This window comes from Talaromyces proteolyticus (assembly GCF_021365285.1).
Source record: "Talaromyces proteolyticus strain PMI_201 chromosome Unknown BGW36scaffold_8, whole genome shotgun sequence".
Taxonomy (NCBI): Eukaryota; Fungi; Ascomycota; class Eurotiomycetes; order Eurotiales; family Trichocomaceae; genus Talaromyces; species Talaromyces proteolyticus.
In genome coordinates, this window is record NW_025764284.1 from 1,151,391 (window position 1) to 1,175,882 (window position 24,492).

At 44.3% G+C, this 24,492-nt stretch overlaps 10 protein-coding genes across 10 annotated transcripts; 5 read left to right on the forward strand and 5 right to left on the reverse strand.

The window, feature by feature from the left end:
• Positions 1 to 1,845: 1,845 nt before the first annotated feature.
• BGW36DRAFT_382419 (uncharacterized protein) lies at positions 1,846 to 3,279 on the reverse strand. The gene has a single exon (XM_046216532.1). It carries the CDS (start codon positions 2,806 to 2,808, stop codon positions 2,248 to 2,250), a length of 561 nt encoding a protein of 186 aa, XP_046070413.1. The 5' UTR covers positions 2,809 to 3,279; the 3' UTR covers positions 1,846 to 2,247.
• A 1,349-nt stretch (positions 3,280 to 4,628) lies between these two features.
• BGW36DRAFT_462884 (uncharacterized protein) lies at positions 4,629 to 6,890 on the forward strand. Its single transcript, XM_046222183.1, has 4 exons — positions 4,629 to 4,787; positions 4,899 to 5,426; positions 5,486 to 5,629; positions 5,711 to 6,890. The coding sequence occupies exons 1-4, from the start codon at positions 4,728 to 4,730 to the stop codon at positions 6,575 to 6,577; spliced, it is 1,599 nt and encodes a 532-aa protein (XP_046070414.1). The 5' UTR covers positions 4,629 to 4,727; the 3' UTR covers positions 6,578 to 6,890.
• A 1,099-nt stretch (positions 6,891 to 7,989) lies between these two features.
• BGW36DRAFT_382423 (ankyrin repeat-containing domain protein) lies at positions 7,990 to 9,995 on the forward strand. The gene has a single exon (XM_046216533.1). The coding sequence runs from the start codon at positions 8,187 to 8,189 to the stop codon at positions 9,936 to 9,938; it is 1,752 nt and encodes a 583-aa protein (XP_046070415.1). The 5' UTR covers positions 7,990 to 8,186; the 3' UTR covers positions 9,939 to 9,995.
• A 1,350-nt stretch (positions 9,996 to 11,345) lies between these two features.
• BGW36DRAFT_299809 (nuclease S1) lies at positions 11,346 to 12,348 on the forward strand (the record flags this gene model as incomplete). Its single annotated transcript, XM_046211565.1, has 3 exons — positions 11,346 to 11,696; positions 11,746 to 11,814; positions 11,881 to 12,348. The coding sequence occupies 3 exons, from the start codon at positions 11,346 to 11,348 to the stop codon at positions 12,346 to 12,348; spliced, it is 888 nt and encodes a 295-aa protein (XP_046070416.1).
• Positions 12,349 to 12,865: 517 nt separating this feature from the next.
• Positions 12,866 to 14,298, forward strand: BGW36DRAFT_382425 (membrane bound O-acyl transferase family-domain-containing protein). Its single transcript, XM_046216534.1, has 2 exons — positions 12,866 to 13,732; positions 13,787 to 14,298. Exons 1-2 carry the CDS (start codon positions 12,984 to 12,986, stop codon positions 14,223 to 14,225), a joined length of 1,188 nt encoding a protein of 395 aa, XP_046070417.1. The 5' UTR covers positions 12,866 to 12,983; the 3' UTR covers positions 14,226 to 14,298.
• A 794-nt stretch (positions 14,299 to 15,092) lies between these two features.
• Positions 15,093 to 17,155, reverse strand: BGW36DRAFT_382428 (Alpha/Beta hydrolase protein). Its single transcript, XM_046216535.1, has 8 exons — positions 16,731 to 17,155; positions 16,523 to 16,671; positions 16,193 to 16,465; positions 16,133 to 16,141; positions 15,882 to 16,074; positions 15,710 to 15,830; positions 15,437 to 15,649; positions 15,093 to 15,379 (listed from the first exon to the last, which is right to left on the reverse strand). Exons 1-8 carry the CDS (start codon positions 16,946 to 16,948, stop codon positions 15,290 to 15,292), a joined length of 1,266 nt encoding a protein of 421 aa, XP_046070418.1. The 5' UTR covers positions 16,949 to 17,155; the 3' UTR covers positions 15,093 to 15,289.
• Positions 17,156 to 17,323: 168 nt separating this feature from the next.
• Positions 17,324 to 18,777, forward strand: BGW36DRAFT_199796 (uncharacterized protein). Its single transcript, XM_046209857.1, has one exon. It carries the CDS (start codon positions 17,580 to 17,582, stop codon positions 18,609 to 18,611), a length of 1,032 nt encoding a protein of 343 aa, XP_046070419.1. The 5' UTR covers positions 17,324 to 17,579; the 3' UTR covers positions 18,612 to 18,777.
• Positions 18,778 to 18,942: 165 nt separating this feature from the next.
• Positions 18,943 to 19,953, reverse strand: BGW36DRAFT_360982 (uncharacterized protein; the record flags this gene model as incomplete). The annotated part of the gene is made up of 1 exon (XM_046214231.1): positions 18,943 to 19,953. The coding sequence occupies one exon, from the start codon at positions 19,951 to 19,953 to the stop codon at positions 18,943 to 18,945; it is 1,011 nt and encodes a 336-aa protein (XP_046070420.1).
• Positions 19,954 to 21,467: 1,514 nt separating this feature from the next.
• Positions 21,468 to 22,952, reverse strand: BGW36DRAFT_429159 (aminotransferase class 3; the record flags this gene model as incomplete). Its single annotated transcript, XM_046220646.1, has 1 exon — positions 21,468 to 22,952. One exon carries the CDS (start codon positions 22,950 to 22,952, stop codon positions 21,468 to 21,470), a length of 1,485 nt encoding a protein of 494 aa, XP_046070421.1.
• A 383-nt stretch (positions 22,953 to 23,335) lies between these two features.
• On the reverse strand, positions 23,336 to 24,398 carry BGW36DRAFT_462891 (uncharacterized protein; the record flags this gene model as incomplete). Its single annotated transcript, XM_046222184.1, has 1 exon — positions 23,336 to 24,398. One exon carries the CDS (start codon positions 24,396 to 24,398, stop codon positions 23,580 to 23,582), a length of 819 nt encoding a protein of 272 aa, XP_046070422.1. The 3' UTR covers positions 23,336 to 23,579.
• Positions 24,399 to 24,492: the final 94 nt, after the last annotated feature.

The following is a 24,492-nucleotide window of genomic DNA, read 5'->3' on the forward strand; positions in this document are numbered from 1 at the left end:
TGGCGAAGTTGCGCTTCCAGTTGCTGTTGGCATAGAGAGACAAAAAGGAGTATCAGGCGCTATATCTATTTCTACCCAATTGACCAAAGTCTGAAACTATCGCCTGGAAACCATCCCGGCCCATCGCCGCAATGCTTCACACCAGGAGCCGAAACGAAACGGTAGTAATCGTGAACTTCTGGATCGGAGTCCAATACGCGACAGTAATAGTCTCCTGTGCGATTGTAAAAAATTAGTTGATCCTTTATTTCAAGGTAGGTAATTATTTTTCTACCCGCAGTATTGAAACCTGTCAGGTTTGGATCTCAAGTACCAAGAATCGACTGGAACTCGTTTATCGAAGTTCGGAATAATTGGCTAAACACGTCGAGATTAATGGTGGATAGATCCAGTGAAGAATCTTTTGATAAAATCGTTGTAACCTAGTCTGTTAATATCAAGGAAGGAGAGGGCCTACAGCTATGAAGCGACCTACAGATCGTCCCTGCAAGACCCGTCATCGGAGCTTCGTGGGCCAGACCGTACCAGAAAAGACCCTTTAGAGCTTTTTGGACCTGCCCATATAACTGCTACTATCTGAGCAGCTTGATGGGATATTGTGACGGCTCCATTAGGCGGTGTACACTGCACAGTCTTTCAGACAACGGAGAAAGGGTCGAATTTGCATAGTCCTGACATAGCAATGATACCGTCTTTTACTCCATCTAGCTCATCGCAACCGCTTATTGCCACGCCTGTGATGGCGTTCAGCTGACAAATTGATGAATAATAGTCTAAGGAAACAGTCCCATTAGTAAATTCGTATCTTTAGACTTCACGCAAATACGATCCTCCATAGTCTTACCAAGAAACCTCATAACAAGTTGCGGACAGTTCTCGGCTTGTAGAAACTTGTCTCAATTGATTGCGGGTGATTTTGCTAATATCCCATCGTGCTGAGGTGGAAACAGTTGGGCCATCATATGTCCTTGTCGTCCTCCAGTTGAACAGCCATTCCAATACGAATACTGGAGAAGGGACCCGTAAAACAGCTGCGTAGCCAGTTTGCCTAAAGAAGTAGCCTCATCAAGAGCGACAGCACTGAAATCCTAAATTAATGGCTGGGCGAGCGCTCTAACCCCCACCACCCACGCCAACGAATCTGCCATTCCAAGAATGGAGCAGAAGCTATACCTAAGTAGTTATTGTGTCGTTCCGGCCTGGATGAGTGTATTTAATAGTTACAATGCAGATCTCTGTGGTCCGGTTCTCCGCACTAGGAAAACCATTGAATAAATCGCTAGGGTCTGGCCACGGAGCTCGTCCAGTGGTGGCATCAATGGAGATGACATCGATATTCGTGAGAGTGAGCGAGGCTAACTGACTGTTGGAACAAACTTTTCGCTACTACTCACTGTTGTCAATGTTGTTGATGTTGCCAGGCTCAGGAAGTAGAACAAAAGAGCCGGCAATAGGTACACAAAGCAAAGGCGCAAGAGCATCTTGATCCCCCAGTATTAACAGAGCAATATGGTACGGTTTCAGAAGCAACTCATAGAGGTAGATTTTTCATATTCAACAACAGAACAGTCGCCCTCTCATAAGCTCAATCACCGTCAGATACATTGCCGTGCCTAGCTACCGACATCCACTCTTCTTTACCTTTTTTGCCTCTTGTAGAGATGAATCTGACTGTCAACCGATGATATTATCAGAACAAGCACTACCGAAATCCATTCCCGAAACCCTATCAACCTTGGCAATGTAGAGTGTCGGAGAGAAACCCTAGAGACCCCGCAGTGAAAATGTGCCTAGTTTGACGTGGCACCGGATCTTAACCATATTTGACCCCATATTTATCAATCTCACTCAGCAGGGATTCGGACAAAGTATCACCGAAGTAACAAATTAATCTTTTGCAAATCCTCCAAGCCCTATGTTGTTGCTGGATTCCAATTTAATCGATTTTGGGGGATTGATAATCCTCGATGTAATACACATAGACTACCCCGCGCGGTGAAGAAAGACGTGTTGGAGCACCCATTAGGCATTACGTACGCTTATATTAAATAACAATAATCTTAGACAGGTGAGGCTCAGTTGCTTGTCTTAACCACATCGCTCATCTAAACAACCGCTCATGCAATTTCAAGTTCTATACAAGGTAAGTGATCAAATAAACTCTTCCTCAATGCACTCTCGCCCCCAAAATTTCCCGGGCGCTAAATCAGAGACCGCGAGACAGAAAACAATCGATTGATCGATCGGTCAAAAGACTTTTTGCTCAATCGCCCATAAATAAAACTCCTCACAACCCACTGCAGTCTCGACGGTGGCCTTGAGAGCGTCCCAACTACCAAATAAAGTATTCAAGCCGACAATTTTAAACACAATAGCCTCCCAATCTGAAGGCGGCAAGGTGCACAACCCACTTTGCACATAACACTTCGGATGCGTACCAAACGCATAGTCATTTAGAGCTGAGCAACTTGCAAAGGATTGATTCCCACCCAGTGCGTACGGTACCAAGGCCCGTTGCAAGCAGAGCATGACTGTCTCCATCCACTTCTGGCCCGCGCTCGATAGGTCAGAGGCGTCGGCTTGGAATTTTTCACAGTATTTTTGCCCGTCGGCGAGCGGATAGTCGCTCGGGCTACAATTGTAGCGGGTTTGTAGACATTGCGCATAAAATGAGCATTCGTTGGGCTGCGGGTTGCTACATTCGGTGGTGTTGCTGGCGATGCTTGTCTGCCGGTTGAAAAGGGTGTTCTCGGGTTGCGCAAGGGTTATGGTGATTTGCAACAAGAGTCCGGCAAATGTCAGTTTCATTTCTTCTTTTTTCCCAGACCACTATATTCAAAGCTTTGTTTGTGTCAAGTACGTCCGGGATTCGACAGTAGCGCGCTGTATCTGTTTGTTTGATGTCGAATTAATCAATCAGTTGAAGAAAGAATTTCCTGTATAAAACGGTCGACTGCTAGGCTAGAGGCAATTTATCGTCATTGCAGAAAAGTCAGACGAGGCTCTTAAAAAAATGGAAAAAAGGGAAGAGCAACGTATGATCGACCAGTAGGCATATGTAACTGTGGTGTCCAACCGCTGGAGTTGGCCTGGTTCAGGCATGATCTCCGCCGGCCCTGACTGACCCGCACGTGAAAGTGGGCATGATGGCACGTGATGTCAACAGAAGGCCAAATGACATTAACAGAGGCTTTACAATAGGCTGAGCGTCAAATAAACGGTCAGTACCTGGATTCTAAAACCTCGACACAAGCGAAGCTTATAAACTACAAAACTCAGTGGGGTTCAGCGCCACGGGAGACTTGAGAATGGCAAGTGGAACCCAGAAAACAAGCTCCTGGGCGCATCGCCTGTCCGGCCCGGTGATCTCCCTGCGGGACCCGATATCGTGTCCACCTCACCTTTGATCTGTTGTGATACTGCGCCGCCAGCCGATTTTGTTGTCGATGGCCGCATCTATACCGGTGGCTGGGGATGTAATCGACTGACAGATTACCAAACCGTTCGTTCAGCAAGTCAGCACGGAACGAAAAAAAAAGCAGGCAATGTAACTTTTATGAATTCTCACAGCTAGCAATAGGTTGTAAATATCTGAAACAAATCCTCTATCAATCATTAAAGTCATGCATCAAGTGCCACCGCGGGCCAGGCATTGAAAACGGAATCCATTTCGATCTCAATCTTGGCACTTCCAGTGGACGTATCAAAGTAATCTACTATTCGACATGTTTTATTAAGCTGAACTTCTTCCGTGATATGCTCCACACAGACACTATTGGTGTATACTAGTGTACGGCGAATATGGAGATACGTGTACTGAGTCCGCTTAGCGCAATGGTTGATGTCCAATGCTGTGAGCTGATGTTATGATGCTACCTTGGTATTTACAAGTTGCTCAACTGACGCCACATGCCATACGGCGGACTACATTAATGTTAATCAAGTATAGTTAGTGTTGGTAATAAGTTGATTAGTTATCCTGTGTCGTCTTCCGAATACCGACGAATGAATACCTAATTTCTAAATGAAGGATGCGTCGTGATTATGAAGACACAAGATTCAATGTCGTGAATCTACGATAGCTCGGATGTGTGAAGAAATTTGAAGTTGTGACCCGATTGAGCAGCACTCTATGGATTGCTATGGCTCGAGTAGCATTATTCAAAGTCAGCAACGTTGGAATACGATGCCTTCTTCAGAGCGTCATCCGACTCATTCGGGAGTCTCGAAATAAGTTGATCTATGTGGTCAATTTGGACTTTGGCGTATTTAGAGAATATATTTGCAGCCATGGCTTTGATCCCTGCAATCGAATTTGCCCTCCAAGAAAAAAGCAAAATTACATCCTATCATCTTCGACTATGTCATTTTGAGCGGTTTCTCCATTAATGAGCGAGGCTCTTCTAAAAAAAGAATTAAAGGCATTCGCCTACACAGAAAAGAAAGCCTATTCTTTAACGTTGGCGCTAACTGAAGCCACTGGGAGAATAATGCGTGTTTATTGGCGGAGTGTAAATACACATGGCGCTAGAGCTGTACGAGGAGGTTACCCAAATAGGTATAGCCTCAATCGAACTTTCAGCTCGAGAATGTCCATCATTCTTCAGGGTTTATACTCACAGCTTTAAAGCTATCGCCATGCATACTCCTTCAGGCAATTGCTTCTCCTACCTTTTTCATAATTTTTCTGCACTACGTGTGGCAAAGGTGTCTGGCCCGATTAAACCATGGTGTTTCGTGGTAAACCAAGTGGTGGCTGCAGCCGTTGCAGGTCCCGAAGACTGAAGGTATGAAATAGGACATGAGTCTTTTTTTGCCTCGATATTCAATGGCCCCACTGCCAGATTTGCGGTCACGAGTAATTACTTGGTGGATACATTGCTGATATATATCGACAGTGTGACCAAAAAACCCCATCTTGTTCACAATGCATCCGTGCCGACCAGAAATGCACGGGGTATCGCGACCTAACAGCATTAATGTTTGAAAACCAGAGCGATGATGTGATCCGCAAAGCCAAGCGGATTCACATCAAGGCCGCTCTATCTCGACAGAAACTATACGAAAGCGAGCAGAGATACCGTCGTTTACAGCAAAGTCCGCAATCGCAGCAACTGACAACGCCAATAGATGACGAAGCAGCATGCTTTGTCTATGGCAATTATATTCTCGATGGAAAGTCAGCAAATCACTATAGCTTTATCGAACAGTTACTGCCTTCGAATGGTGACTCTGCAATACGATCAGCTATGAAAGCAGTAGGACTTGCGGCATTAGCGAACATCAAGACGGCCCCAAACCTAATGCGAGCCGCGCGAGAAGAGTACACAACTGCTTTGGCTCATACAAACCAAGCCCTTAGAGATCAATCACTCTCCAAAGAGGACTCAACTTTAGGAGCAGTGATTTTGCTGGGCATGTTTGAGGTAAACCTAGAACCTAATTAGAAACGTCCAACCGTGATTTTAACTAATGATGAATCCAGATTATGACATGTAACGGCTCCGGATCAATGCAACGATGGAGAAATCATGTTGAAGGCGCAGGCAAGTTGATTGAATGGCGTGGAGAAGAGCAGCTGCGCAATCTACGTGGTCTTTCCATGTTTAGACACCTGAAGATCTCAATAGTATGTACTCCCGACATAAATCTCAACCCGCCAAAATTAGCTGTGGATAATTAGATAACTAAAGATGTGACGTATTAACAGATAACGAACAATATATACACAGGAAAGCCTACCTCATCATTTCTGACGCACCTATGTCAGGTCGCTTCAGAGATCGAGACAAGCGAAACAAGATTCATCGATAAATTCAGCAACATTGCCGTCAGATTCAGCAACTTCTGTGCTGCTGTAAAGAACGGCGAGCTTACAGAGCCATGGTCCATACTTGAGGCTGCTCTATCGGTAGATAATGATCTTATTAGATGGTCGTCTACGCTTCCTTCCTTCTTTTCATACAGGACAGTTCCCGTAGATAGAGACCTCGACACTCAAGTGCAAGTGCAGGCACGGGTTGTGTATGGAGATCATTACCACATTTATAATAACTTGAGTGCGGCTATGGTCCTAAATAATTACCGCGCTCTGCGAATGGTCGTTCACGAGTACATTTCTGGGTATGCTGGAGAGATCCAACAACTGAAACATCAGTTTCTCGGCGCAGCCATGTTACCAACAAATGAGTACTCGAAACTGAAGAGCCAAAGCGATGAAATCGCCAAACACCTCGTGGCTGGAATCTGTGCCAGCGTGCCTTACCACCTAGGCGCTGTGGGCAATGCGGTTCAAAATAACACACACATTGATCCTCGGAACTCCCCGCATGGAGCCCTCGGTGGTTATGCGCTCATTTGGCCTTTGTATCTTGCTGCGGACCGTGCCATATCTCCTCCTTCTTTGAAACGATGGGCCATCATGTACATGGATAGGATTGGCTATAGTATGGGAATAAACCAAGCCCTCGCCATGTCCGTTCTATTGAATCGAGGCTTGCCCTCGCGCACCCTCTTGGATACTGAGATGGAGATACCATTGGGCCCTGACATGCCATCCGAAGAATCTTCTGATTGAGAACCATGAACTCCAAGGTTTATATATATCTATGCATTTTGGTCTTTTAGGTGATATGACTGTGACAACTTTGGCGAAACCTTTCCCTGCTTGTACGAATGTTATAAAAGTGGAACATTCTCCATTAGAATTAATTCAAGGGACAATGAGCAAAAAAGGGAATTTCTGAGAGCGTGATAGAATGTAAAAAGACTAATGTGACGAGAATGAATTGATGGGGGAAATGTTTGTATCTAGTAAGATCGACACTTGTGAACAGCTTGTTTGTTTTCGGATTATTTCCAGATTTGAATAATGAATTCTTTCAAATGACACTTTAAACAAAAGACGATAGTTTGTTATAACGGAGTAGTTCGATGAAGCTCCTGCGAAAGGAATATGTGCCTTGTTTCCGACCACCCCTATTACGCTGGTGCCGGTCGTATATGAGACTTGTCACCTTGCCGATCAGCCAGAGGATAATACACCAGGATTGATATAGAGGCACTTAGGCAGCGGATGTTCGAGCAATTCGGAGCATTTTTCCCAGGCATAAGTGGTGATAATCATCCTACAGCGAGCTAGTTGTTTTATTTCTGTAGTTTATATGGGTATTATGGTTTTCACTTGAGGTATCAATTGATGTGTATACTTACTGATCTAAAGCCTCGTGGATATCTATGTCTACACGAACCTATGTAGATGATGTTATACGGAATAGCACAAAGCAATGAAGGATAAAATATGCGAGACCCGACTCTAGTGGGTTGTGATAGCGTGGATGGAGATTAGTGTACAATATAGATCCGGTGGAAAAATGGGTTCATCTTTTTCGGTCAGACTACCATTAATAAGGAAGTAGCGAATGCGATTAATCCTCGTGCTTGATATATGGTAACAGTAAGAATCCCGGTTGTTGGAATCGAGTCTGGATACTGTTATTACTGGACAGTGACCTATTATAAATTCTTTGCATACCCTCGATCGGATCCACTACGATTTAATAATTAGTAATCTCATAAATAATAATAAAACCCGGATAAATACTGGTGATGATATCACATTTAGTGTATTTGTAAGGTGTACTGACGATGAGGTGTGTGGAGTTGGGGGCCTGTCAGGTTGGTAGAGGCCTAGGAGACCGACCCGAACCGACTTGGAGGGAGTAAAGCGATAGAGAGAAATTAACCCTTCTTTATATTCTTAAATATACTATATAGGAATCTCATTCTATCTTCATTGAACCGCCTGTGTCGTATCTAGACATCGCCTCATACTTGATCTGTTTGAGTCTGCACAGATGGCCAAAACTGCCAATTCAACAGAGCCATGAATCATGACGGGCGGGGAAGCACCAGCCACGTGAGGCGTGGTCCGTGGTTGGCCTCCGTTGCCTCCACGAGTTCAACGCCGCAAAATTCTTTCTCAGGACACGCGACATGAGAAACACTTTGCTTTTATCATCTAAAGTTGTTTCCTAGATGGTTAGAACGCACAATAAAAGCGTTGCTTTCGACACCCCATGATTTGCAAGTGATTTGCAGGTATCGTCTCACCATATATACTCGTACGATGACCGATGCTGGGAATTGTTGAATTGTTGTGAGCATCGAATTTCCAGTTGTCAAGAATGGGCAGCCTGCTTCGCCTTCCCACTGAACTGCTTCTCGAAATAGTGTCATGGATACTAGCATCAAAAAATCGAGTAGACATCATCATCAAAATCCTGCATGCTTTTGGGCTGGTCCACCCCCGAATTTGGGTCCTCATTGAACGCAGTCTATATGCCTTGGATGTTAGATACTGCGGGAGTTCGTCCCTACTATGGGCTGCTACTAATGGCCAGAAAGCAACGGCCCTCAAAGCACTTGAATTCGATGCTAGTCCTAATTCAGTGGATAATATTTATAGATCTGCATTATCCAACGCAGCTACGGCAGGACATATAGAAATTGTCAAATTGCTTTTAGACCATGATGCGGATATTAATCTAGGCAATGATCTGGCACAAAGCCCGCTATTCTTTGCTGTGATCGAAGGCCATAAAGACGTCGTCGAGCTTATGCTCGAGAAGAGGCCGCTCTTCGACTTGGACAGAGTTGATTATACGGGCCGCACACCTTTGTTCTATGCAGCTCGCTGGGGCTGGGCGGATATTGTCGATCTTCTACTATCCAAAGGAGCCGATCGCACAGTAGGAGATTTCAAAGGCTCCTACGTAGAGGGCGTGGCTGCAGAGCATGGTTGTATTGATGTTCTGCAGGTAATAATGACTTACGACATGTCGATGCTGGACAATCCGAATGTGGCAAATCACACGCCACTTGCATTGGCCACCAAAAATGGCCATTTTGATGCAGTAGAGATGCTTGTTGAATGTGGTGCAAATATGAATGCACGAAATGCGACTGGTCGGACACCGCTTATTTTGGCTACTCTGGCCAGACACGTCGAAATCGCAAAATGCTTAGTCCAAGCCGGGGCAGATATAAACGCAACCGATAATTTGGACAATGCGCCTCTTTTCTACGCCATCAAGCTGGGCATTGGAGAGCTGATAACTCTCTACTCCGGCCGCGGAGCTGAACTGGCGCATGGGAAATACTACTGGCTTGTTGATGCCGTTTCTAAATCTGGTTACATGAACAGCCTTTGTTGGCTCTTGGACTTAGGTCCATCTGGGACATGTGGATACGGATCAATGGTATTTTACGATGCACTGTATGCTGCAATAAAATACAAACAAGACGACCTGGTCGATAGGCTTCTCATAGGAGACTGCCCAGTGGATCCAGAGAGACCTTCGGAAATAGACAATCCGTACTTCCACTTGAAGACCCCTTTATGGCTAGCCGTAGAGCAGGGCAACGAGAAACTTGTGCAGAGGCTACTTGCAAAAGGGGCAAATGCTAACGTTTTTATTAATTGGGGTATTTGTACCTCAAGGGGAAGAAAAGTTGGAATACTCCTAACTATGGCTATTACAAAGGGCAAAGATACCATTATCAGATCTCTGATAGATTACGGCGCCCATTTTGACCTAGGCGACTCCGCCGAAATTAATCCTTTGTATCGCGTAGTGCGGAAGGATAATATAGATCTTGTACAGCATATGCTTAAATCTTGGAGTGTGCCTCGTGGCTTCACCCATAAAAGCAAGCTTCTGACGGAGCATATGCTGCGCACGCTATGGATGACTGTGATTGCGAAAGGCAATCTAGCTATGGTGAGGCTGCTGCTGGAATATGGCGCCGAGCTGTGCATGCTGTGCTATTTCAGGAGAGATGCCTCTGGACATCTAAGGAAGATTCAGTATTTGCCTACAGCCTACGCATTGAAGAAAGGTGCGGAGGAAATAGCTGAACTCCTCGATACAATGTAAAAAGGATGATGGTAAGTTATGTCACCGTGTGAAGTTGGGAATAGAGTGATGATCAAGTTAGTGATTCCATGTACTATATGCCATACCAACCAGTCCGAATAGAATAAACCATATATGTAATCTAAGACTGTTGCAATCGATCATTTGGTACTGTAAATACAAAAAAGTCTAAGGTTGGCAAGGATTGTTAGAGCTACTAACACTTATCATAATGTGTTAGTAACAATGAATCTACCTACTAACTTAAACAATAAGACTATTTGCTAAATACAAAAAAGTTTAATCTTAGCAAGGATCATTAGAGTCCCAAATATCAAGCCAATCAATTAACCTGCAACTTTAGGCACACACCGTTGCTGTGGTATCCAAAGAATTCTTCTAGTCAGGCTAGATCAGATTCACGAATTTGCTCTGCATAAGCAAAGTAATTCCGTCGATTAGAAAGGTGAAAGTGAATGCTAAGTTATCACTCCCTAGCTGCATTTTACTGGGCTTTAGTGAATGCAATTAAACAACGCCTAGTTTGACCGACTCGAGAAGTAGAATAGGTCATTTGCCTGTGTTATCATTTGCCTGTGTTGTTTATTCAACTTCCTCAATGGGACTGGGCTCCGTCTTTTGTTTCCCGCAGAGCCTCGACCAAGGCACCGCATTATTCACTCTTGAATAGACAAATCCAGTACACTGACATCGTATCTTGTAGAGTAATATTTACTCCTCGATCCTGAAAATTAACCCAGCCAGCCGGACCTCCCCGGAAACACGCCAGTTAAATTATATCCAGATAAGACCACACGTGCCAAGAGGATGGCATCTTAGCGATCCTTTCTCCCTCCTTGGTTGGCCAGGCGGGACCCGATGTTACATGGCAGAAAAACAAACACGGCAGCAGAGACAGCGTGACAGAGGCTCAATTGGCTCCGAGACAAGCCTTAGGCGAGCACCGATAAGACTAATGTAACTCTTTCCGCAGATCAGAAAGCTTGTTCCGTTAAATCAGTTAGTTTGTGAATGCCGTGACAACCCGTGGTTTATTGCGCATGTCTGCTGCATGGCATAAAGATGGGATTGATCTGCAGGAACAATAACTTGGACTGTTACATTGGATATCCAAAGCCCGCAACGAATGAAAGCCGATCCAGTCAACCCGTGCGGAAAACATCTTATCAAGACCCAGTCATGGTATACGAGAAAGGCTCGTGATCTCATATGTCGCACAATGCATGTATGTACCATGATCTACGCAGGACATCACGATCGCGGTTTTAATCTCCTCCCGCTTTTGTGCTGTCGATCCTCCGCACGGTGACCAGATGGTGTATACTTAAAGGGCTTGGCTGTCCGGTTCCTATTTGTCTTCTCGCAAGGTACCTGGCATCACAGTTGAAAAAAGTACAAAAGCTTAACATGTCTTCGTCATTCCGATTCGTCCTCCCCGCTACTTTGGCTATCGCCGCGCAGTTCCAGGGCAGCAATGCCTGGGGGGACCTTGGCCACCAGACCATTGGATATATCGCGCAGAACTTTGTCAACTCCACAACCGAGAGCTATTGCCAAGGCATCCTTGGTATCACCAACTCGTCTTACCTCGCCTCTGTCGCCACATGGGCCGATACTTACAAGTACACTTCTGCTGGAGAATACTCCAAGCCTTATCATTTCATTGACGCCCAGGATAAACCACCTCAGACTTGCAATGTTGACTATTCCCGTGACTGTGGTGACAGCGGTTGCAGTATCAGCGCTATTAAGAACTACGTTAGTCAATCTGTTCGTTCTTCGATGGACTATATTAACAAGGCCATAGACAAATCAACTTTTGGACAGCTCGACTTCCAAGAAGGAGTCACTCGATGCACTGATGTTCATCGTTCACGTAAGTTTTCGTATTACCTATCTTGTCGCACAATACAAGTGTATAGTAAACTAATCATGTATGCAGTTCGTCGGCGACATCCACCAGCCTCTCCATGACGAGAACCTGGACGTCGGTGGTAATACGATCGATGTGACGTACAACGGTGAATCCACCAACCTCCACCACATCTGGGACACCAACATGCCCGAGGAAGACGCCGGCGGCTACTCTCTTAGTGACGCCAAGGCATATGCTTCTATGTTGACCGAGCGTATCAAGAGCGGCCAGTACGCATCCAACAGCTCCTCCTGGCTGGACGGAATGGACATCACCGACCCTGAATCCTCTTCGATGATCTGGGCTTCTGATGCCAACACCTACGTCTGCAGCACAGTGTTGGAGCCTGGCCTATCCTACATCGAGAACAATGATTTGTCCGGTAACTACTACGCCACCAGCCAGCCCGTCTTTGAGGAACTAATTGCCCGAGCTGGATACCGATTGGCAGCATGGCTGGACTTGATTGCTGCGAACGCTCCTAGTTCCAGCTAAGCTGTTGTCAAATAGTTTGTGTTGAGAATTTTGTAATGAAACGACGAATTCCATGTATGAGACGAGGGTAATGGGAAAAAAACACACAGAAAATGAAGATATTATACAGAACCTTTTCTCTATTCAGTCCTTTAATAGACGATCCAAGGGAATCTCTCCGTACTTGATGATCTACGAAATTACAATTAGCACATCCAGGGCAATTCTAACCGTAATGAGTGGGTCGCTGTCAGTGACCGTCAGGCCTGACGATCAGAAAGTTCAACGCTTGTCAAACCATGTCAGACATCTGATTTTCATTAAAACTCTTTGTCCAACAGTGATATTGGGCGTCTTTCTATTAGGCACCAAAGCTTTGACAGTTTACTTGACAAAATGCTGGTGCATGACAGTCTGACAAGCATGACATGTCAAGGTTGACAATCCAAAAACGGCAAGACTACGCGGGCTTGGCTCTCCGAAAAGGGAATAACGTGAACAACGCGCTCGAAATTTAGTCGGACAGAAAAAACAAATACACAAACAATGAGGTGAAAAACGAAAGAGAAAAATGGGGCAATTGAAGAAAGAATTTATCATTGAGATTTAAAAACTCCCATTATACCAAACTGCGAGTTCATAGCTAAGCAAGCACAATGATAGACCACTTGCTGAGTATATCAGCTGCCTGCATCATCGGCTTAAATGTGTTGTCTACACTTGGCCTTCTGACTGCTCGAACAAAATTTACGCGAATTCTTATTTCCACCATCTTGCTTGGTCTTACCTCAGTCTTTCAATATACTTTTACGACATGGTATCAAAATCGGATGCATCGCGGCCTAGCAGCTAGCATTTTCTGGGCTTACTTATTAAGCTCCACAGAGCTGTTGTTGATTTCTGATGTTGGGTTTAAAGATGCCCCCGAACCCAGTAATGGGCTGCTATCATGGAGAAACATAAAATGGGCAATTTTCCTTTCATGGAATATGCGCAGGGTTGGCACGAAATGGGAAGTTAAAAACATACCTTCGTTCAGTGGTGGCCGAACCAAGTCGAAAGAAGTACCTTCGGCGACACAATTTATTCGCAAAAGACTCCTCATTGTTGTACTCGCGTCGTTATTTCTCGATGCAATAACTTCTGGGCCGCCGCCGGACATGGAAATGTTCTCGGAGGAAAAGCAGTACCTGAATTTCGCGAGATTAAGCCAGGTAGATCTGGAAGAGCTCATCACAAGGGTTATTCTCACGATGACAATTACGCTTAATGCCGCACTGCCGATTATGATCACGTATTACGTCGCTTCAATTATTCTTGTGGCTACAGGTTTGAACACACCAGCCGAGCTTCCTCCTTTATATGGTCCTTTGTTAGAATGCTATTCCGTGCGCAGGTTCTGGGGGTACGTACCATCATCTATCATATCAAGTTGTTTGCTAACATAGAAGCATGATAGCCTTCTCTGGCATCAGTGGCTTCGCCGAAGCCTGACTGGTATTGCAGCATCCGTAACCACGTCGCTGTCGATTCCGCGCCAGTCCAACTTGTATCGAGTCACCAGCCTGTTGATTGTCTTTGCGATATCCGGATGCATTCATCAACTTAGTGACCTGGCCATCGGAATTCCACAGTTCGAAGCCAATGGGTTTTATTTCTTTATGCTCCAGCCATTAGCCATCGTATTTGAAGATGCGTTTGAGAGTCTTTATTTCAGATATTTTCGAAGGGAGGGTGGTATATATGGAAGATTAAGAACGTGGGAATATGTAATCTGTTTTCTATGGGTGGTCTTGTATTTTACTGTGCTAGCGCCTATATGGTTCTGGCCAGCTGTTCGCCATACCGATCCTACAAGGGATTCATTTCTGTTGGTGAGAATTGTGCCTTTTAAGTGAAGGAAGAAGAGTGTGGAAGGGACGAGCCGATTAAAAGAGAAGTTTAAAAAAAATCTATTATTAAATTAAAGTATTTGATTTATTTTTTATCATATCTAAAGCTAGATTCGTTATTATTATAGCTATAATTATAGTATTTCTATCAAGAAAAGTATCAAATCCAGTTAGATAGAATTCTTTGGAACCTGTTCCGCAATAACTTTCATTTAGTTGATAATGGTGTCTTGACGGTTTCTGTGTTCCGCATCTGCCTGTATTGATCGTGGTCTAACATCTAGCAGTTTTTGGGCTATTTTTTAGGCTCCATAGAACAGTCGTTGACTTCTGATGTTGGACTGAAAGATGTTTTTGAACCAGTTAATGGGTTTATCCTGTTATATTGACGATTAGAAAGCTGAAAATGAATGTTAGTCTATCATTTTTGAGCTGCATTAAGGCAGTTTAGCGCTCTTGGGGATACCCTCGGATGATACCTCTTGATGGGAGCATCCAAAATCCAAGCCTAGCTACGCAACATTCATGCTGAAAGTTTCCGCTAGGACAAGATATCGGTCATATGATGTTCAAATTCTGTGTCGCAGTTTCTTGCAGCTGTTCATTGAATTTTGCCGGAGTACGCTGCGGTATTTTCTACACGGATTTTATATATGTCCAATAGGTAAATTTGAATAAAGCATTATCTAGTTAGCAATATAGTTGGATAATGTTCATTGGTAGCTTCCTTTAAAAGACCTTAATAAGGGTGATATTAATCTCTAATTTGAAAACTCTTGGTTGGATAATAATGATGGATTGATTACTGTTGTTTTTTCTCTGCTTGCCTCTTATCTAGATCTATCTTTAATTATTGATCTGAAAATTTTTTTAGGTATATTATCTATGCTTAATCCGACTTAACTGAGCTTATAAAGATAGACGATCCTATTTTTCAAGCTATTCAAAACTACCCCAAGTTATACAAACATGGGGAGACCACTTTTTCAGATCAACCTGTTGAGGAAATCTAGGCTTTAAATGACATTGAATTGGAAATTTCTCTCCGCCAATGTAACAGGATGAGCCAATTAACGATTCTCAAACGGTATTTCGCTAATGAAATCCTCAATGTCCTGAAGCAAGGCATGTGGCTGTTCCATAGCAGCGAAATGACCTCCCTTTGCATACCAGATTAGTTATCAAGTCGTGTCAGCATCAGCTGTGTGTCAACACACCTTGTCATGCCTTCTAAACCATCTCAAATTCCCAGTTGTAGCCGCCCAGCTCTTCGGTACTGGGGCAATTTCTTTCGGAAACCAAGAGTAACCCATCGGCTTGCGGCAGTAATAGTTGTGATCATTGTGCGTCATATAACGCTCTGGGCCCTGTTGGAAAACCGAGAAATAATCCTCATCAGTCCACTCTTTCGACGAACTTTCGACAAGTTCCTATTTGAGTCAGTCACTTCTCAGAAGTGCAGTGATATCAGTCGAAAGGATTTGACATACTTGACGATATGGATATATAGCGCGCGCGAAAGTCTCTGTTAGCCAATAAAGAGTGACAGACTCTAGAATTTGGTCTAGGGATGGGGTTTCATCCGTCCAGGCGAGGAATTTCTCCCCAATCCTTGAAGCACTGTCAGCACTAATGTTCGAAGCGAGGAATACTGATATATACCATGCTAGCAAGGCCAAAGGGCTTGATGATAGGGTGAATCCAATAGTGGCAGTACGGGTTGCATGTTCAACAGCGTAGGCGGTGCCAAACTGCGCAAAGTCATTACCTCGTTGGAGACCTTCTTTTTCAAAATCTTCAATAGGTAGATCACCATGTACACCCCTGTTGGGACACGGTATAACGCAGAAATTAACTAAACATTTGCATTAAAATTCGGGCTTGCGTTAGAAATTCATTTTTGGGAGTCTTACGATGCAGTGCTGTAAGTATATATTAGCACATTTTCGACTCGTAAAATGAAAATACCAGACCTTTACAGGAATCATAGAAGCTAGCCATGATTCTTGCGGTATAGCTTCCAATATCCCCTCCTTGAAGGACGTAGCCAGCCTCAAACCCGAGTCCAACCATGAGCTTGTGCAACAAACGTGCTGAATCCTCCAGCTTCCAGTTACGATCTAGCGGTGGTGTAGCTGAGAAGGCATATCCAGGGAGAGAAGGGACAACAACATGATACGGGAGCTCGTCGGGGGTATACTTTCCTCGCAGTGTTAACAGAACATCTATGAATTCCAGAAAGCTGCCTACACCAGTGCGCCGATGAGTTAGCCCCACACCCATCAGTGTAAATTGAAACGTACCTGGCCAACCGTGAATACACATCAACGGGGTTGCATTTGGCTTATTTGAAAACAGCCCAAGAAAGTGAATAGGATAGGTTTCGCCATCGTCGTCAACCACTTGCACGATAAAATTAGGAAGACTGTTGATTCGGTCTTCTACTGAATGCCTGGTAATGCCACATTTAAGCTGTTTGATACATTTTAGCCTACAACAAGTGATACAGACCAGTTGAAACTATTTTGCCAGTACGCCTTTGCATTGGACATCCATTCATAAGAAACACCATATTTGCCATCTGAGCGCATATTTTCGTATGTTTTAGGTCCCAGTTTAGAAAGTCGTAGTAAGGTACGAAGATCGTTCAAGTCAATTTCTGGTACTTTTACCGAGAACCTGGATATATCTAGAGAAGAACCGTGCGGTAGTTGATCGTACGATGCCATGATTAGGATGCTCTGGAAATCCCACGCCCTATGAGCTGTAGAAAATACTTATATCTTGCTCTTGCAGGAGTGAAATAAAGAACATAACTATAGATTAGAAGAAGTTGCTTTATGCGATACTCGCAATTCGCATAAATTTTCAAATGTTTACAAATCAATTGAATAAAGATACCCCGCATTCTCGCTGGAGCGATTAACCAAAGAACATGGAAGCCTAGCGTATACAACCATCCTAGGCTATCCTCGACGCAACGACGCCAACTACATATAGTAACTTCCTGCAATTCTACGACACATGACAGCACGTGCAATCTAATAAGAAATAAGAATATGCAATAGTCACCTGACATATGGACGCCACTAGCAGTGGATATGCAATAGGCCAAGGTTTCCATTTCCTTTTCTCTGCGTTGCGTCATTTCCCTTGTTCTCAGGCGCCTTTGATGTAATCCCAGCGAATGATAGAGTGCCAAATCCTGTTACTAAAATGACCCGATGGTTTCTATTGGCTGTGTATATGTCTCGATTAGAATAACAAACAGACAATACGTCATACTCCATCGCGGACCGCCCCCGCAGCATTGAATACAGCGGCCAATCACAGCGCGCTTGGCCATTCCAGAATCTCGAGATGAGCTTCAAAGTGGCCTACGTCATACATCCTGGGGCTTATAAGGACTTTCGATTCTCTAGATCGATCTTGCGTTCCTATTCACAGACAAACCACACAACATACTATCGTATCTTCAAAGTCACATTCCGAGGACAAGCACATCATACTCCATCACCACCCAAGATGAGTTTTAACGATACCAACTTCCAGAACGAACACGAGACTGGCGGTACCACTGGCAACATTCCTGGTACCTTTGATCGCTCGAATGATGCCTCTGCCGGCCGCAGTTTCAACCAAGTTGACAATCTCACCAGTGACCGTACCCAGGGTTCCTACAACAGTGGCTTTGGTAGCAATGATCGAGCCGGAAATTTATCTAATGACCGCACTGGAGGATCATATGAGGGTGGATTGAACAACAGAAACACTAATACTGCCGGTGGATTCACTGATGGCCGTGCTGATGGCTCCTTCGGCAGGGGCAACAATGATAACTTCTCCCGTGATACCAACACCGCGACCTCGGGTTTCAGTGATCGCGAGAGCAACCTCCAAAGCAACAACCTCCAAAGCACCACTGATAAAGGCCGTGGAGGCAGTATTACGGATGGCCCGAGTGTCGAGCCTCGTGAAGCCACGGCGGGTCATGCTGGTGTGATGGGAGCAACCTTTGGTGCAGATCATACTTCTACTTCGACTTTCGAGAAGTCGCAAGGCAGAAGATATGGCGAGGGCTTTGACCAGAGTGGAAACAAGTTTGAGCAGGAACTAGGCGGCCAGGGTCGAGATGGGCACCACCGTCGCGAGAATGAGACTGAGAGAGGTGCTGCTGCCGGGGGCAGTGGCTACGACAATGCCGACCGCCAAGAATATGGCAACCGAAGTGACAATACTACCGATACTATCGCATCTGGAGAGACCGGTAGCAGCAATAACAGCCACGAATCCGGTAAATCCTCTGATCATAGTCATAAAGAGGGACTGGGACAGAAGTTCAAGGAGAAGGCAGAAAGTAAGTTCTTCCATTATAGAAAACTGGTTTTATGAGGAGCTAATAATTGTCACTCAGACTTGTTGGGACACCATCACAAGAGCTAGAAGGAAGAGAGCCGCACTGGTGATGTTTGTTAATTCCGTTCACGATAGGAGTGAAACCTTTCTTTTCTGATTCCTGTATTTTAGTGGTCAGTTATCTTGTGTACAAACTAAGGAACATTTTTTAATAATAATGATTTCATTGAATGTCGTAAAAAGTGCGTGTGAGAAGAGCAACAAACATGGCATCAAATACAGAACCCCAATACCTTAACTTGAATAACCAAACGCCAACTGTATAACATCTAATGACACATGACATCAATTCAAAAACAGAGCATCCTTACTGCCTCCATTGCGCCCTGCACATCGGACAAGTAGCCGGCCGCAAGTTGTTTGTACAAGACGCAGCCCACAAATCCATGCATTCTTTATGATAATTTTGTCCACATTGCGCTCTGCACCAAACCAATGATTCTTTTCTGTTACCCGTTGGTGTGCTAGCTACCGATTCTGAATCAAGATCGTCAGACAAGCCATCATCCTCTTCGCTCTCATTATCACCGAGTAACGAGTTATAACATATTCCACATTCCCCTTCGACAGGCTGTCTGATGTTGGTAGTCCGTCTTCTTGGAAAAGTCGAGCTCTGCTGCGTTGGTGTTGTTGCTCTTCCCGGTGTTGGTGACGATGTTGGTAATGCCAGTCTTATTGGCGTTATCGTTCGTTCGCTATGCACTGGTGTAATGACATTTCGATTTTGTGTCAACCTGCCCGGGCGAACATACTGAGTGCTTACGGCTGATGATGCTGTGCTCGGTGTTGTGAGTGATATAGAAGCAGGAGAGTAATGTGATGTTGTAGTCCTTCGGCTTTGCGTTCCAGACTCGGTTTCGCGCCCAGAGCAAGTATATAAGTTGTAGTAATTTTGCTGAATGTTTACTTGAATAATTTGGTTGCTCTGGTTTTGTCTTTCCGCAGTTGGGGTAGACTGTCTAGTCGTTGAACTATGTTCTCGGGGACGCGTCGTAGAAGCAGTCGATCGTCTTTGTACAAATTTCCGTACTTTTTCTGCCCATTCCCTAGCCTTGTCAGGGGCATCCTTCTGATGAAACCTCACACAAAGTGTCAGAGGTGCTAGCTGATTCAAAATTTCATCTATGCACTCTTCTCCGTTGGATAACCGATCAGTTCCTTCTCTCATGAGTATCTGGGCGTTGCGGCGATTTCTCGGATTTGTGTGGACTGTGCACCGGCGGCCCTTCGAAGTTGCAAATCCAACACATTCAAGGTCTTCATTAGGCCAAACTTCTAGGATGTGTGATAGACTGCATGATTGTGATGTTTGAGCCATTGCAGTAGGTGTGTGGATGAATCCTGTATATGGAAGCGAAATGGAATGTCTGATGTCAACCGAACGTTAATCGCGAGGAGACAGCAAAGATTATATAGTTCTGTCTCAGCACTTTAATTGTTATAAAAATACCTCCTGTGACCTCAGGCACCACCATTGTGGCTTTTAGGTCGTGGCGCTGTCTAGTGCTCGAAATACACCGAAATACGCACCACGCGTCCAGTGCACAGCCATGAGCTCTAGAAGTATTTTATAGAATTAGTCTCATTTTGTGTTTCATCGTGTGTAGACCCTAGTCTGAAAGCCCGGAAGACAGCTGGTGATTGGCTGTTGTATATGCGCCGCTGCATACTCCTCAATTTAGCCAATGGCTAGATCACAGCTACTGCATTAGCTGTTTCTACTAGGTCCGAAATTGCCCCTTTTCTATGGAATATAATTCTTTTTTTTCAGGCTGTGACCCATTCTACGCCCATTATTACGCAGTACCTCGTCGATTCTCACCCACTTCTGGGTCGGGAAATGCCGGAACTAGCATAAGTCGTTAAAATTCGTATGCACCAATAATTCCAAATATAGATGTGACTAAATATACGTCATGATTATTTTCATTTTGTATCTGCTCTATTGTATGAAGCAGCAACTTCCAAATATATTGTACATGCCTTTATGTTTCGAAAACCAGCTAATACCTTGGGCGAATTTGCTAAAATGACTCCTATGTGTTTTCTCTTCGGGCCAATCTTTACTCTAATTTGCATAGCTTTTAAGTATTGGCTTGAACAATGACTACCTATGTCTTAATGACCCGTGTTAGTCCGTGCGGGTTGAATTGACGACAGCCTTGTCCCAAGGAATTATGATGTATTCCACTTCCCCTCACTCGTTTAGTCTGTATTTTTCGTTCGATGAGCTGAATATGCGAATTTAGTTTTATTGCTGCCTACAAATTCTTATTTTCACTGTCGTCATTTTGTTCTAGAAATAACGCTCCCAAAATTCGTCCAATTTTGTAGTCCAAATCTCGAAACCATACCATGGAATTTGGGTCAATCACTCTGCATATATACAGAACAACCCTCAAACATATCTACATGTAACTATGTTTGAATTTTAGGTAGTGTAATTCTCCGTGAGAGTTCCCATTTATCTAGGATAATTATCTTTACGCAAACTACGACTGACTTGAACAATTGGAGACCTTTCCGGATATCAATATTATCATTGAGAAATTCGACATACGAAATCGGCTCGCATCTAACTCGATGCAGCATTTTTCCCATTGTTAGAATACCGAATATATTCTTCTATTTTTCTTTAGCTGATATACGTATAGGCCGAATATGTGTGAGTAGATGTCGCAAACTTACCTGTGCATCAAACGATGCATGTAACTTTCTAGCCTTTTACTGCGCCTATAATCTTGTAGTCTAGGAATACAGTGTTTTCCCATATTCATTTTCTTGGTGATTTCTATCATTAGAAGTTCCTTCTTCTGGAAACGGTCACATTCGCTACCTCGTCAATTCAAATTGGTGCTGGAGAATAAAGTCACGCGCAGCCGAGATGTATATTTCGACATCAGCGTCGGTCAATTCGATGTTCAAAGGTGTGAACCCCCGACTAGCAATATATACTCCCCTCTCTAGCATATGATGAAAGTACAACCCCTGCCATATCTCCGCATTCGGGCCAGTGAATTTCACATTCAAGAGACTTCCGCTACTCGAAATCAACATACGAGGCAATGGCTCACCTTCCGCCAACCTTGACTGACTGTTGGTGCCTTTGTAGAGGTGTGTATCTCCGTCGAAGTCGTCAAACTCAATAACATCTTCCAAAAAGCGGTCTTGTCTACGAGGATATATGTCGGTATCCTGTAAAATTCTTGTGACGCCATCCTTGATTGTATCCCCTTTCAAATTGAGATTTCGAACCTTCTCCGCATCGAATATGTCCAATCCGACAACACCTGCAGACATAGTGAAAATGTTATTGTTGTAAGTACCTGGATGAATCAACTTGTCTTCTTCGGCATTGCGTGCAGGGTTGAACATCTCCATAATGTCTCGCCTTCCCCCAAATGCCCCAAATGACATGCCTCCCCCAATCCACTTGCCGAAAGTGATTAAGTCAGCTTTGATGCCCAAAGACGAGATGTACCCCGAGAAAGACAGCCGCGAAGTCATAACCTCGTCAACAACGAGTAATGCACCTAGTCGATCGGCAGTGTCGCGGAGGAATCGCAAAAACTCAACTGAGGCAGGCCGACATCCCCCGGACCCCTGGACTGGCTCGATCAAAATAGCAGCCAGATTATCATGCGCAGCCACTTCTTTGATAATATGCTCTGTTTTAGCAATATTGTTAAATGGCGCCACCACAAACTCGTGGGGGAGGTTGAGAGTCTTCATTTCGTATACCTGCTGGCCGTCCTTGTTAGAACCGAACCCATGACGCTGCCACCACCGGCGACAAAAATCCATTGGAAACTCAAAGGTAGATCCATGATATGCTCCACTAAACACAAGAACCTTCTTTCTCCCTGTCCAGGCGATCGCCGCACCAATAGCCACTGTATTAGCCTCTGTCCCCGAATTCGTGAATCGCACTAGCTCCACGCCGCTGGGACCGAAACGGTCAACGATCTTACGAGCAAGTTGTTTCTCGTACACATTCTCAGCTCCATAGTTCCATCCTCTCTGCAAGGTATCTTTGACTGCCTGGGCGATTTCGGCGTTAGAATGCCCAAAGACACCGGCACTGTATTCACTTAGGAAGTCCGTGTATGAGTGTCCATCCGCAGAAGTAAGTTTGCTACCTCTCGCCGATGTGATGATAAGAGGGAAGGGCTGCGTATATAGAGAAGTGCGAGTGTTTCCACCCGGTAGGTACTGAGAAGCATCCTGGTGGATTTTGGCTGAGTTGGGGTTGCGGGATTGATACGTTTGGTGGGCTTTTTGCAAGGCTGAATCCACGTAATGCCTAGAAGAGGACATTTTGGTGCTTGCTATTATTATCTCGCTCAATCCTTAAAGTATGCGTCTAGTTTCGAGCAATATGTAACATCGGACATCCGTTGCATTTGTAGAAAGGTTGAATGCATGCTACGTCCTTCGAGCTGGAGATTACATGATAACGGCGTGTGCGGGGTAACATACCGAGTGAAACCCGACACTGCGTTATGAAATTTGGAAGAGAGTACGGCTTTCTCAACAACAAATTTATGAATTTATACGTGTTTGAATTCCATTAAGAAAATTTTTCTACCAATAACTTACTTTAAATTGATATAACAACACTGAATATCCACAAGAATTTGGTTGTTTTGTTGTCATCCATGAAGAATATGAATTGATATTCAAAATTGAGTCACAAGGGACTCGCCTAATTTTCATAGACTCTTCATTTAAAAAGCGATTTGACATTCCCCAATAACTGAGCTACAGAGTCAATAATGAGATGAAAATTCTGTAGAATGTTTGAGATTGGTATATCTATCAGATGGGTATCACATTAACTACTTAACTCCAAATGGCATAAGTGTCCGTCAGGACTAACCATAGTCCTGTAATTGATATTAACTATGATTGACAGGAAATTCGGAATCAGACTTACAATCGGAATTATTGTCTAATAATAGTGGCTTGAGCATCCGGCATCACAAACAGACATAACTCTGCGATGAAGTCTTCACGGTTGAAGGAACAAACGACTGAATGCCAGTCGGAAGGCTCAATCTCTTCGTTATCAGTAGAGAACAATTTCGCTACCGTATTGCCGTAGGTCATGATTCCAGCAAGGCCCTTTCCATCTTCGAAGCCAAAACGCTTCGCATTGTCCAATATGTCCTTTTGAACTCCAGGTCCTTTGCCAGTGGCAGCAATCATTCTCCCAGAGAGATAATCATAGAGAATTAGATTTGGCTGGTCATATGGGACCTTTTCGGAACCTTTCTGGCAATCTTCGCATATGTCGCTTTCCAAAGAGACAATGAGAACACCTTTGTAGTGCTTAAGGTCAATCTCTTTATTTTGGTGTTTTTTGTCGAGCTCGCCGATCACATACTCGATTCTATTACGGGCTCCGAGGAGTCCATAAGGCGAGTATGGCTGCTCACCAACGCCGGTGTTAGGAACCTTTATCCGAAACTCCTTGACAAGCACCTTGTTAGACCCAGGCAAGTTGAGTAAACCATTCACAAAGCTCCGGAGAGGATTTATCTTCTCTTTCTTTTCACTTGTGAAGGCTATAATATATTCACCAATGCCTTGATTGCCCTGCATCCGATCACTCGGCTCAGTGGAGAAAGTCTTCAACTTTTTGAAACCTTCGATCTCCTCACAGACATCGACAATGCGGCATTCGCCGTAAATATGTTGGAATTCAAGCGTGCATTTTCCGTTCTTGGATACGCGGACAACTTCGCCAGCTTTCATAGACATTTTCAATTACTAACGATAGAGTCGATGTAATAGATATAAGAGTGTGAAGAGGTAGATAGAACAAGTTGGGGAGGTTGAGGAGCAAGGAAATTGG